Source organism: Lissotriton helveticus, chromosome 5_1 (assembly GCF_964261635.1).
Source record: "Lissotriton helveticus chromosome 5_1, aLisHel1.1, whole genome shotgun sequence".
Taxonomy (NCBI): Eukaryota; Metazoa; Chordata; class Amphibia; order Caudata; family Salamandridae; genus Lissotriton; species Lissotriton helveticus.
The window spans coordinates 1289271809-1289286121 of record NC_136065.1 but is presented as its reverse complement, the minus strand read 5'-3'; the positions used below and the strand labels follow the sequence as shown (position 1 = coordinate 1289286121).

The following is a 14313-nucleotide window of genomic DNA, read 5'->3' as shown; positions in this document are numbered from 1 at the left end:
CAGCTACACGACATAGATTCAAAATAATCACGTCTAATAAAATCATATAATGTCACACATTTCTGTATTAATTCCACTTCTACTTAAATCTCTATATTAGCTATACATTTAGAATATAATTTCAAATACTATTAGCACTCATGGCATTTCTCTTCATGAATTATGCTCTCTATAGGTAAGTGTGATGTACTCATATATTTATATCAGTTTGCGCTCTCTCACAGCCAAAGGAGAATAGTTTACCAGGTGAACGACAAAGCTAAGTTGAGTATGCATTGAACATTGAGGGGGATAATGTGCTTGGAAGGGAATGCTTGGCTCCACCAGTGAGTTTGCTTTCTAGATTGATAAACATATACCATAAAGGACACCAGCGTGTACCAGCTCCTAAAAAAAGGTTGACTAAAAAGTTGTGGTGATCTTCTATAGAAACATTGGAAAAATGATTTGCTGGTTCATGTGAAATTTGCCAGAACTCAGATAAGGGGCAGTCCAGACACAACACACATTTCAATCCTATTTAAAAGGTTCAACATTTAATACATTCCTTGATTGTTTAAAACATCACACACTAGTCAATTGTTACTGACTCATCCACACCAAGAATGATTCTCGAAACAGTCTCCTAGTTCACTTAGGAAGGGTTGGATCATCGTTGACAATAAAACAAACAGATTGCATCTAGGCTTGTTGATTGAGGACTGAGACAGTATGATCAATACTGACATATGCTGCTTAGTCTTGAGGATAAATGTTCTTTGTTCTCCTTCATACAGACTCACACAATTTATTTTTACTGTTTCTAGTGGTTGTTTAATATGTGATCACATTGGACACCTAGCACATGTCTGTCTTTTCACTTGACTACTTTGTGGATCCGTAGGTTGACCTTTCTGCATTATGAGGCAGGACTCAGTAGTATGGATATTACTAATAGTCAGATTTTTCCCCCCATAAATTTGACTAATGAATCCTTGTGATAAAGGCATGGTAGATCATGAACATATGGATGTTGGTGCAGTAAGCAGGACTTGTAATTTGAGGCCAAATGAGGTTATTTTTGGTTCTGCAGGAACAAGGTGTACTACTGCACATGGTCTGACATTTTGTGACGGTCTCCTGAAGTGTGAACATAGAGCTTTTCTGATCGCTTGAATGTTTCACAGAGGAGTCCCTCCATCATTTGCAGAGTGAAGCAGCACATCTAGTAATGCCTTATACTGTCCTTCATGTGATGGATCGATTCCTGTCTCACCTTTCTGAACATTCACAAACCCAGCCTTGTCATGTAGAACCCAAAAAACACATCATTGTCACAGTCTGCTGCTGATAATTCACTTTAAAGAACTTCGGCTGTAGTGGCTACTCATTCTGAGGGGGTTTCAATAATGTAAAGAGGTGAGCTTGCAGTAGAGTGTGGACCGGATAACCCATGAATAAGAAGAGCGAACAAGTCCCAAATTGTGTATTCAAGAAGAGGTTAGCGAACATCACGGCAATTGCCAGCAGTTCTGCAGGAAGCAGATGCGACAGTGGAAGCCACCTGTGAGAAATACATCACTATCAAAGTCACAGCCACCTCTGAGGCTTTCCTAAGAAGAGAGGCATCCTTTGAATTCTGATACGATCTGGAATTAGAGGATGCGCGAGCTGCCAGACTGTGACACATAGACTGCTTCTGAACACATCTCACGAAGCCTGGATTGACACAGCCTCTATGAGGACAGAGAGGGTCTCAAAGTGATGTATGCAAGGACTGCGATTGTACAGCACGCTACAGGAGCTTACCTCCAGGATAGTATATTACACACTGTTTCAATAAAACAAATGTGATCATTAGGGAAGCTACCATATGGGGAAGAGATACTTTATGCAAAAGCAAAAAGAAAGGTTTTGGGGCACATATAATTTATTTTACAAAATTATACGGGATAGAGCTCAAAGCGTGCCCCTTTAATGTTCAAATATATACCCAAAGCTGTTTTCTGCTGTTTGATTTTTCCTATTTATCTACACTGACTTTCAAAAGTACTTACTGCGAATGAGAACAATATTTTTCAATACTTCCCAAAAGTGCAAAATAAGTTGAAACTATCTTTCTCCATAAACACTTGGTATTTGTTTCATTGGGCAGCCATACTTCTAATTAGAAAAAAAAGGCGAACTGATCCTGCATGTCAAGTAAAAACTTGGGACAGTGCTTCCCAAACTTTTTAGAACCATGACAATAGCTAATAGACTGGTCTTGAATGAAAACACAGGCAAGCCATGTTTTTAAGACTGTCCTTCTATCCTCCAGGAAGAAAAATGGATTTGTAAAAAGATAGTGTCAGCAATCATACCTACGTGTAGACACATCTTGGAATAAAATGTGTGCTTCATTTATACAGGACTTCACAGTTAAATTTCGAAAGCTTGTCTCAAGTTTTGTGTTTACTTAATGTTCACAATATGAGGTTCATGGCAGTCCCCCTTTCTATTGAGAAACAACCATGGATAAAAGTAGAGTATATTTCACATTTAATATGCAAATGTCTCATAATAAAATACTTTGGGATTCGTGGTATTTACCTCAAATAGAGATGTAACATGTTGGTGATCCTGCTAAAGTGTGGTTAGAAAATAGCTGATGTTTAAATAACAGAGTCTGTGATCTAAATATGAGTTTGTGTGAATAATGAAGCAACACATTACGATACAGAAGAATGAGCCTTTCCTTGCTGTTTGAATCACGTTTAAGAATTCACAGATTTCTATTTCCTGCTGCAGACAAAAGCTCTTCAGTCGTACATCAACTGGTCTGAAAAGAAGGTGTACGGTACAGAGTTGAGACATTACCTGGTCCGGTATTACTGATTCTAGATGGAAATTGCACCCATGCATTATGGAATTACGAGGTATCCACAGGGGATGCGGATACCATGAAGACCCATTTTACAAGATCAAAACCAGCAGATGGATTTCCATTCTGGACTAAAGAAGAGGCTCTTTACCGCTCCCCTTGAGCACCTGCTTTGAGAAAATGTTGAATGGGGTGCGTTGCTGCAGTTTCAGGGTGGGGGGTTGTAGGAGGGGAGAGCGTCCAGAGCATGGAAGGGTATGGCAGGCAAAGGGGAGCTTTAGATGCCCCTTCAAGCTGCAGTGGCATCGCAGGGAGGCTAGGCTGCGCTTGTGCCTGCAGCGCAGCCTCCGTCTGCCATGCCACTTCAGCCCCTTCTCTTTTGCCACCTATTAATTCTGGCCTGTAAGAATAGGCCCAGAGCTCACACAACCAGTAATCCCAGTTGAAGGAAAACACTGGATACTTGTGATTAGGAGGAGTGGTATCAGGACAGGGGATTCTGCTAAGTCCCCATCTGCAATTCGGACACATATGGCCAAAAGCAGCACTTATTTATAAAGGTACAGTTAAAAATGCGGCCAGTAATTATTTTAAAAGTGTCATGTGCCTGGCATGTTGGTGAACCCCTTGTCCGGTGATATGACCAGCTTTGGATCAGCTTCAAAATCTGCAAATTATGCAGCAGGTGGTGGGTAATGGCTTGAGTGACAAGTGTATTTTTACAAAGCAAGGAAAAGGTTGTGGGTGTGCAATCATATTTTTAAAGTTCCTCTGGCTATACCAAATGAATGAACTTCCTAGTATAGACCCTCTAAACATGCCAGTTCTACAGCCAATGGCTAACTGGTGGGTGCAAAATTCATGAAATCCACCTCTGGTGGATGATCACTGACTGGTAAGGGCACCTTGTTTGGGGTAACACACAGGAATCTGGGCAAACGTCATCAACAGTGCATCAAATTTCGATCCTAGCCAGAACCATATAGGTATAAAACAGAATAGCTATATCTGGGGAATGGTGGTAACGACCATTATTGAAATGTACAGCATGTATGGAAATTGGTATGAGACAATGGCAACTTACTTTGATTGCCCTATTTTCCATTTCCAAGTCAGAGGGAACAGAATTTTGGTTGATATTTTTAAGCAGGGTGAACCAGTATACCAATCACTAGTCCTTGAATGGAGAGCACACCGCAGACCTGCTAACGAGGCTGGCACGCTCTCCGCCACTATCAGATGATGGCAATGCAATACAACCAGATAGTTACCCATAAAGCTATAAAGCTATAGAAATGAGAGACCTAGAGCTCAGAACAATGTACCTGACGAGCAAAGGAACGGTGTGCATATAATTGAAAAAGTTGTGAAATAATGTATGTTCCACGACATTTCTAATGCTCCAAATTTACACATTTTACTTAGACTTATCTAAGTAGGATGGTAATTCCAAAGCAAAAGGAAGGCTCCACGATGGAAGCCTTTCTGTTGAATTAATACTTCAAATCTCATATCAGTTATTAGTTCATAAACATTTGATTCGGGGATGCACCGAAATGCCATGTTTCAATTTGAGCCATATGGGCTTCTGTAGTCCATTAGCACAATGAGGTCATCACAGTTCCCACTAATAGGGAATACAAGATATAATGGTTCTGAATAAGCAGTTCTCTCCACCTGCAAGACTAAGGATTTGCGAAACTTTTCATAACATTAAGGAATCTTTACAGCCCAAGGACCAATATTTTAGTCATCTCTCCCTAAAATAATCCTGTAAAAAATAAGTGTTTCTTTTTAATTAAACAATATGACAATATTCAGCAAATTATCAGCATTTGCATGGCTGAAGGCAGTCACCCAAGCTTAGGTTAAAGACCAAAATACACTTGATAAAATGTAAACCTCATACTGTCCTTCCTTATTGAAGATAAGAATTTGGAGAACACTTCTTATCCGAATGTAAATGTGGATACTGGTTTGCTAGATCGGTGAAAAAGTAGTGCATGGGGTCATTTTTTAAGGATAAATGGTGTCATACGGCGTAATTGAGGAGGATGATGAACATACGCTAGCAGCCATTGGCTCCCAAACAGAAAATCACAAAGTCACCTGTCTCTCCCACATTGGACATAAAAAGATACATGCAAACCTGAAATACCGATACATAAATGTAAAAGGCGCTGCTCACCGTTCTGGAGGTTGGCGGTGCGGAGGGGCTGGTCAGCGACACCATCTCCTGAATGGCCAGCCGCAGCTTCAGTCGATGGAGGGCATTGCTGATGCCAATCTCCCTCTGGATCTCAGTATCCGACAAGGCAGACATGATGGCCCCACTTTTCACATTGGCTCTGCAGGCGGCAACATACCAGGCTGGCATCCCGACCCACAGCTGTGGAGAGAGAAGGCATTGCAAATCATCATGGTGATACCTTTGCACCTATGGGTGCAATTGCACAAACTATTTTTATTCGAAATTTCAGGTCACAGTCAAAACATCTACACCTGCAATCAATAGGGACTGGAACAAATGAAACAGTATTCTAACACATCATACAAACAATCGAATGCAAATAAAATCAATCAGTAAATAAATAAATACGTTAATAGAAACTTACACATAAGAAATTAACCTGGAGTGAGCATGTCAACTGAAATGGTGGGAGTGTGACTGGATAAAGACTTCGGCGAGTGTGGCATTAATTACAAGAAACATGACGTTCTACTTCAGGTCTAACGCGCCCTTCATTCAGTTAGGAATTTGTGGTGGATTTTGACATCTCGAATGTGATCGATAAATTGGATCCAAATATTGAATAATCTAGTTTGTTACTTTAAGACAGTGGCTGTTATCTTTTCCATCGTCAGAACTGTCCACCTGTTACCCAACACAGACACCTGAGTGGCTCCACTGCTCATTTACAAGCGATATTGTCAATTTAGGAGCATCAGCAGCGTAATGCATTTACTAGGCTATGATGCGTGTGTGTAGATCTTCTGAGGGAGCTGTGTTGGGAGAAGCGGTTTTACGAGCTCGCAGTGCACTGTCCCACTGCACCCTCCATCCAAACCCTTGACTGAAGCGTCCATTGCCCGTTCTTGCTTCCGGGTATGCTGATGCCACAGCGCTGTTGTAAAGCTGCCCTCTATCGCTTCTCCCCACTCCTTCTTCCGGTGTAGGAACCTGTACATTCCATGGCGCAGAATATCCAGAGTTTGCTGTTCTGAGACATGTGTGTGATGGACATGAGGCACTTCCTACATGATTAGTTCAGGTATCAAATATGGTGGAAGTAAATTGATATCAAAATTGTGTTCTACAGTTTTATGATAGACACACTCTGGGGCCGATTACAATGCGGCTCGGAAGGCTCAGAGCCACATCTTAATGAGCTCCTCTGTTTACTTTCCAACCGCCTAATTAAGATATAGGCAGTCCGAAAGTTAACCGGCCGGTCATTCCGACTGGCTTCCGACAGGCTCAGAGAGCCCGTCGACCAATCGGAATCCGGCTAATTATCTCAAGGGCTGGCCTTTCCGCCATTGAGATTACAATGCATGGTTTCCAACATGGTTTCCATACTGGCCTGTCCGACATGGAAACCATGTTGTGAAGCATGTTTGGAGCTCCCAGCAGGGTCCCCTTTAGTTCACTGCCTCTGTTTGAAGTCCGAGAGGGCACCTATGATGCTCCCTGTTGATCCCTGCCCCTTATGGCAGGCACGGTGAGGTGCCTGCCACAGGGAGTAGGGATGAACCGCACCTCCCAATTCACAATGGGAGCATGCATTACGGCTGGTTTATGGCTGGTTTGCGGCTGTAATGCATGCTCCCCTAGTGAAATGTAGGAATGCGACTGAACAGTGTTCGGTCACATACTGATGAGGCGGTCGGGACATCCAACTAGAGATCGGTCAGTCCCAGGACCGAGTCGTTGTCAGGTGGAAGCAATTCCACCCAACATCGAAAGAGGCCCCTCAGTTGTCTAGAGGGTTAACAGAGGTGACAGTATTCAAATACATGGTAAAAACAGGCCAAGCAAAAGTTCTGGTTTTGTTCCCCAGCCTTTGGTCTATGTCAATATGGTTTAGTTATGTCATTAACTTTTATATATAATTCTGATCAAATTCATTAAACCCTGAAAGATTAACCAATTACCGGAGGAACTGCTGTGCTTCTTTATAGACACTATTCAAAGTCATTCAGGTTTTACATTTACCAGTTAAAATATGGTTATATAAGGTTCTAAGTTGTGTTTCTTAGAAATCACTGTGGGCCTGATCACGATGGCGGTGTCATCAGCCCTGTAGATCCGCCCGCCGCATTACGATAGTAGGCAGATGGTGGGCTGGCAGAGAGACCATCCGATTCGTATCCGACGGGCTCAAGAAGCCTGTCGGACCGTCAGAAGAACTGCAATCCCTGCAATAGTGGCGGTGCCTGCTCAGGCACCACCATAGGGGTTACAATGTCCCTTTCCACCTGCTATTTCATGAAGGTCTGCCCGCCATGAAAAGGCAGGAGGACAGTGACTTTGGGGGCCCCTTGCCCTATTCTATATCAGCTTTGGGTTCTGAGGGGCACCTATACTGCCCCCCTCAACAAATCTGCACCACATGGTGCCTGCCACAAGGTACAGGGAGGTTTACAAATATGCCTCTTAGCAGTGAGGCTTGTGATGCAGCCCTTTTTCAGGCAGCAGCACAAGCCTCAATGCTAAAAGGCATGTTTCCGACCGCCTCCACAGTGGTCGGATTGTAATTTGTCGGGCGGGACCGCCTACTCCATGTCGGCCGGTCCCGTTTCCGACAGTTTGGCGAGCGGACACTCATCCGATCGCCATCATAATCAGCCCCTGTATTTCTGGACCCATTAATGCCTGTTTTTAAGAAACAATGAATTTTACTCACCTATGTAAACTTAGTTATTATTAAATAGCTGGTTGTCACACATAAAAAGTATCAAACATAATTGAAAGCTTCCCACATCTAGTGCCCCAAGATGTAGTCAAATAAGTTATCTCTCAGTTACTACAATGCATTCCATAAATTTGGTTCTGATCGTTTTTATATAAATAGTAAATGTGTGTTTGAACACAATACAGTAATTAACTAATACAAAATGTGCCCAAATTACCCGGTTAAATGTAGTTTTGGATCAATAATGAGGAGAGAGAATTTGATCAATGTGTTTGCCATTTATTTTTATTCTCTAGATAAACATAGGACATTATTGGGGAGCTACCCGACATGATGATGGAAACAGGCAGGACAAGGGTAGTGGATAGAGGTGATATGAAGTGGAATGCATTGGTTGGAGGCTAGAAGAAAAGTGACGGAGGTGGTCAGCCACAACAAAATGCTGGTAGTAGTGGACCAGAAACGGCGTCGACAAATGTGAGTTGAAGATGAAATGCAGATGGGGGAGAAAAAGGGGAAGATTATGGATGGTAATGAGTTAGAAATTAAGTGCACCTTTAGGTGAAGAGAATAGTGGGTAGTGGTGGTTCAGAGTTAATGTATGAGCAGCGATGGGCCATAAGAGCAGTATGGGTGGGAGAAGCCGGAAGAGGAGTGTGATGGAGGTAAGCCGTGCAGAAGTGTAGGCAGTGAGTTGCCAGAAGAGGAGTGCAGGCTGTGAAGAGCCCGGTGAGGATGTGGGCAACCCTAACAAAAAAGTGGAGTGCAGTGGTTGGCACATAGGAGGAGGAACTGTGGAGGCTGGAAATCTTGGCAGGGCGGGGGTGAGCGGGTCATACACACACACATACACACTTACTCACGCCCATGCACTCACAACAAATTCATAAATGTATACATACACGTATGCACACACCGAACATTGTAAAACATACAACTTACCTACCCTGCAGCTCCCATAGAGGAAAGCCTCAGAGAACCCAGGAGGGTTGGGACTGCTGCCTCCTTAGGTTAGGTTAGCCCATGAGAGGAGGAAGCAGTCCCTTTCTTGTCACAGAATGGGATGGGGTCAGTGAGACTTGCTGACCCCACCCCACTCTGTGACATTGTATCAGCCAGGGCACTTCAGTGCCAAGGTCTGAGGCATTCAGTGATGCTCCCCTTCATCATGAGGTAGAGGGTCTCAAGGCACTTTTGCCTGGCTGAAGAAGTCACTCCAACAGGGCTGTGAAATCTTCAGCCTGTCAAAATTCAGCTCAGGCAGCCAGGACCCTGTGCATTTAGCACATGTTTAACTCCTGGTTGCCTGACCTGAACCAGAAGAGGGTTTGTCAGTCTGTCCTTTGCTCAGCCTGACAGACTGGCCGTACCGGGCATTCGGCCTTTCCCCAGGAGGCTGGAAGGGTGGTGGCTAGTTTTAAAGATGTAGGAGCCAGTTTTATTACTGGGGGCCAGTTTTGCCGTGGTGCTGCAATATCAGTCCCTAGTAATAAAAGGAGCAGTGCTTCACACTTACGCCCCGCCCACTCCCTCAGGGGCTGGTCCGACAAAATTGCTTTGAGTTCCCAGTCCGGGCCTGCTGACAGATACTCTTCTTCGCTGGAAAAGGGTGAGGGGGCATGGCCCCTCCACCCATATGCTCGAGCAGCTGGTGAGGAGGAAGCAGATGGAGGTGAGTGGAAGGTAGGAACCTTTAAAAAAATTGATTTCTTCTAATTTACAAAATGTACAACTTTTCAACATGTGAACTTCCAATTACACCTCTAACACCGAGGAACAAGCACATTGGATACCTCCTAATCTTACTGAACAATTGATGCTCCTTACTTTGTTTTTTTTTCATTGTGATTCATTGCCTACCCCAAAGAATGTTGCCTTCTCCCTCTCCGATTACTCACTATACCTTGCTAAACTCCATCTTCTTTTGGTGGCTAACCTGCATTGCTCTATCTTGCTACTGCTGACTCCGTTTATTGACTCCCAGCGCTGGAATACCCTTTATGCCGAGCTGAGGGTCAGCCTCTAAGTATCAGGATGAACTATTTCGCTCATGGTGCATCTCGTCAACCATGAGACTCGCGAACCTGGACATATAACACACCCTTCTGCCATAACGCCTTACTCGCAACAGCATCCTAATCCTCATGGTCCAATGCCACCGTCCATCTCTCCCTACACACCTGCAAAATCTCTCCCTACACACATGCATACATATACAAAATATTTATGAAAATCAGTGTTTACGTATGTAATCACATTTCTCCAATGCCTTTATGTGCACACACAAACAGCACATCTTTCCTACGCACATGATTTGTTACCTCTCTGGAAATAAACATTTTTAAAAAAGTGGGCCACAATAAAATAACATTTGAGTTCAAAGACACATATAAGGGTAGGGATGTTTGATCAGAAGGCAGCCAGCCCCTTTCATCACCCCGACAAAGGTACAGAAAGCAAAGAACAAAAATACACATGTATTAAATACATATAAAAAATCAACTCAATCCTAGAAGTGATAAAACAAAAAAAACTTTTAGACATGGGGTCACATCACGGTGTTTAGGAATAGACTCCAGGATTCAAGGCCCATATGGTGCAAAATCTCTATTTTCTCCTAGCACAGACATCGACAAGGGTTTCTTTCCGCTACTTACACATAATAGTTTCTCCCAGCGTGTATACTGGGTAACCTTATGAGGTTGGCTAACAAGCAATACAACATATAATTTATGAGCGTCTCTCGCAGGCTCATCCGAGGCACCTGAATTCACTTCAGAGTTATCTAATCGGGCCCTGTAGCTTCATTTCACTCAATCGCTCGTTGTGGAGGGGCGACTTGGGGAGATTCAGTGGATACAAAGAGTATTGAGTGTGATAAAACTAGCATTTATCGTGATAAATCGGTATTTATTGCAGTTTCCATTTCTGTAACAACCATATTTCCTCCACCTAATGCAGTTTCAAGTGGAGCCCCGAACCCCCTCTAAATGGCGCTGTCTCTGTATTGTGCACTAAAGCAGTCTCGGTAGGAGCTTCTCCTGTCCCTCCCAGCCTGCACTGCTGCAGTCTGCACGCGGACATTATGCTCTCAGGGAAACCATTCCGCCTTTTAACAATTTTCTGTCATTTTGCTATTATTCACATGAGCCGTTATCCACACATTCTGAGATATCTGAAAATATGTGCTTCAATTTTCCATTCTAACGATATTGCTTTGAGGCCAAGAAAGTCATTAAAGAAACGATCTGTGGCAACTGACGTCCATTATCAGGTTGATAACAGTCTGTGTAGATTCGGTATAATGTATGTGATACGAAAGCGACATGGAATGCAGCAAGATATACCTATAGAATGAAATTCAAACGAAATAGGGATTTAATCTGTACAAAAGTAGGTGTTGTAGAGAAAGAGGATGTAGATATTGCCAGATAGCTTCTTTCTACAGCTTTGCTATTATCTGCTTCACTGCACCCCAAGCCTTTTGCGAGCTTCTATTAGTATTTTTGGGGTTTGTCTAAAACAGTATGACTGGTGAGCTGCTCTGGCCTTTGACTATCCTAAGCAGTGTGATAATTATAGATTGTACCATGCATGAATGTTTTTGTAATAGTTCCCTTCCATTAATTTGAAAGTGGTTTCAGCCTTCTCAACCCGCACTGTGTCAAATTCTCTTGCCAGTGTTGTGCTCAAAAAGAGTAATTTGCCATTAGAAATCACAGATTCTGATTTTGTGATTAGGGATTTGTGGATTTTCTCAACTGCAAATCCCTCTTTCTATTTGCAACAGCAGGGGTGTTTTGGGGTGGAGCAGGGGAAAGGTAGTGCCAAGTGTGACAAAAGAAAATCTTCCAACCATCACAAAGTGAGACATTATCGGGAAATCAATACATATTTTACATGATAATTCCTAACCTCTAAACACACTAAGTCCCATTCTACACAAATAAGTGCTAATGGTGTTTCAAGGGTGGGGAAGAGTATGCAACATTGTCCGGCATTTTAAGAGCTGGTCAGGGAAGGGGTTTCATCAGCTACAAAACAAATCCACCGACAAGAAAAATGATAAATGAAGTACTGTACATTCCTGCTACACTTACACCTCAGCATTGTGCGCCATGTTGCACAGTTCACATGAGTAAGTATGTACTTACGCCTTAGGATTGTGCGCCATGTTGGACAGTTCTCATGAGTAAGTGTGTTCTTACACCTTAGGATTGTGGGTCATGCTGGACAGTTCTCAGGAGTAAGTGTATTGGTATATGTATGGAAATGTGCAATTTGCATAGACTTCTACTTGTAAGTCTATGGATATTTGTGATTACCCTGAAACTCAGACATCTATGGAAATCATTGGAATGAATCCATCATAAGAGGACTTTGTACAAATACACAGTGAGTATACACTATGCATTAAGTATTGAAATCAGATGAATGCAGAGTGTGAAAATCCCATATTTATGTGAAAAACGTGTGTATTATGGAGAAGGGTAGGCAGTGCGAGAACTGCACAACAGGCCCTCTATGACTAGATAATTAAAATAATTAAAAACTATTAAATAATTAAAAACTATTAAAATAATTAAAAACTATTTTAGACTTCCGTTCCTTTAACGCAGGGGATGAAATCACCAGAAATCAAGAAAATAATGTCAACACAGAGGAAAGGGATGCAAATAATTTTGGATCAGAATCCCCCATGCTGTGCATGAGTGATGGGAAGTTAGAATTAGGAATGTTGATGAGGTTCTCTGCGTGGAACTCTGTGTGGGTTCTGAGGGAGCGTCTGGTGGCAGTTGCTGCTGGGGCGTTGAGGATGATGATGAATAAAGAAGTGTTGGGACGGGAAGTCTCCTGCATGTCTCTGGAGAGAGTGCTTCCCCTGACTTATACCAATCTCCAGGCAAGTCACTCAAAAGCTACTGCATGGTTTCTAGATCCCTACCTCAGTGAGCATGACAATCATACATGTCCACTAAGGTCCTCCCTTTTTACATGGATTGAGACCCTAGAGCTTGGCTCAGAGGTCGAAGGGGCATGCCTAATCCACCCTTTTTTTCAGAGAGTGGCTACTGCCCTCTTTATTAAGGCTGTGGGAGACTGACAGTGGTGGCAGCAATAAATCTATAGTCAGGAGGGGTGAGTCCCTAAGTACCCTCCTGACCAAGTCTGTGCAGTTTGCCATGCCTTTGTCTACCTGATGTGTGTTTGAGAGCCCGTGGGTGTACTGGGGAAGAATGGTGATTTGAGCCAGTGTGAGGAATGCGAGCTGTTCTGTTGGACATCGCAGCTCCCCCGTGCCCCTCCCCATTTCCTTGGAAAGGCCTGGTGGGCTGGGGTAGACACTCAGCTCTTATCTGAGTTTAGCTGCACTAACTCTGCGAAGAAGACCCTCCCCCACTGGTCGGGGCCTCCTAGGCTGAAGTTAATTAAAATTCCTCTTCAGGGAGCTGCACAGCCTGATACCAAGAGAACATGGGGAGGGACTGGTGCATCCTTTACCTATGCATTGAACACGTCATGAATGGTTTGTGATTGGAGGTGTATTCAGGATGCAAAAGTAGCAGACCCTCTGATTTGATGAGCCTATCAATCAGAGGTGATAAAAGACTGGCCTGAGTGGTCAGCTGTTGTTCAAGACTGGTCTATGACTGAAGAAGCGGCCACACCAGGTCCGTCTGAAGATAGCCAGGCGCCACCCGCAGTGTGAAGGCAGAGATAAGACACTGTTCACTGCGTCTGGAACTAAGGCAGTTTTCTCTATGACGGATGGAGTCTGCTGCCAATGGTTCAAAGAGAATCCACAGCACCAGCAACATTGAAGACCAGCTGTTTCTGTGAGGCTTGCGGAGCGTGTGCTTTTGACCAAGGAAATTACAGACAGCTGCCCAAGGTGTGGAAAGGAAGCTTACAGCACATCAAAGGAATTGGTGTGGGAAGGAAGCTTGCAGCACATCACGGAGGCTGGTGGAAGGACGCTTGCAGCACATCAAGGGAGCCAGAGAGAAGGAAGCTTGATTCTAGTCTTTGAAGGTGAGATCAAATCCCCTCAAAGCTTCTCCCTTGCGCTCTGGGAGCCTGTACAACCAGTAACTGGGAATAGAGGCCAGTGAAACAGGCCCCCACCTTTCTTTTTGTGATCTCTGGGGGTATCAGGGTGAACTGGCACTCTGTCCAGCCACTACCCTCCTACAGCTAGCCAGTGGCCACTGGACTAGTGGGACTTCAGTAAACTGTGCCTAGACATCAGGCACGTGTGGTCAGATCCCTGACACCACTAGAGCGGTGTCCTCACTCACGACGAGAGGGCCCTTCTGTTGCTTTCGGTAGGGGGTTGTGGGGCTGATCAACAACATTTGACTTCACATCATATGCTGAAACTATATCCTTTCAATCCAAAGATTGGCATCAAGGCTCTAGTGAATGAGAGCAGCCCTGTGTAACATGGTCTGGTATATGCAATGCTTATTGTGTGTTTTCATGTTAACTGTGTTTTTATAGTGCTTGGGATCTAGGTGCTATAATACTGTTTGGGGTCAGAAGTCTGTCCCATAG

General features: G+C 43.7%; 1 protein-coding gene across 1 annotated transcript in view; it reads right to left on the bottom strand.

The window, feature by feature from the left end:
- Positions 1–14313, bottom strand: part of PPFIA4 (PPFI scaffold protein A4) — a 1997086-nt gene that overhangs the window by 606121 nt on the left and 1376652 nt on the right. Inside the window, exon 26 of the mRNA XM_078644121.1 lies at positions 5031–5231. Coding sequence (XP_078500247.1) covers positions 5031–5231 — 201 coding nt within the window. The remainder of the gene's footprint in view (positions 1–5030; positions 5232–14313) is intronic.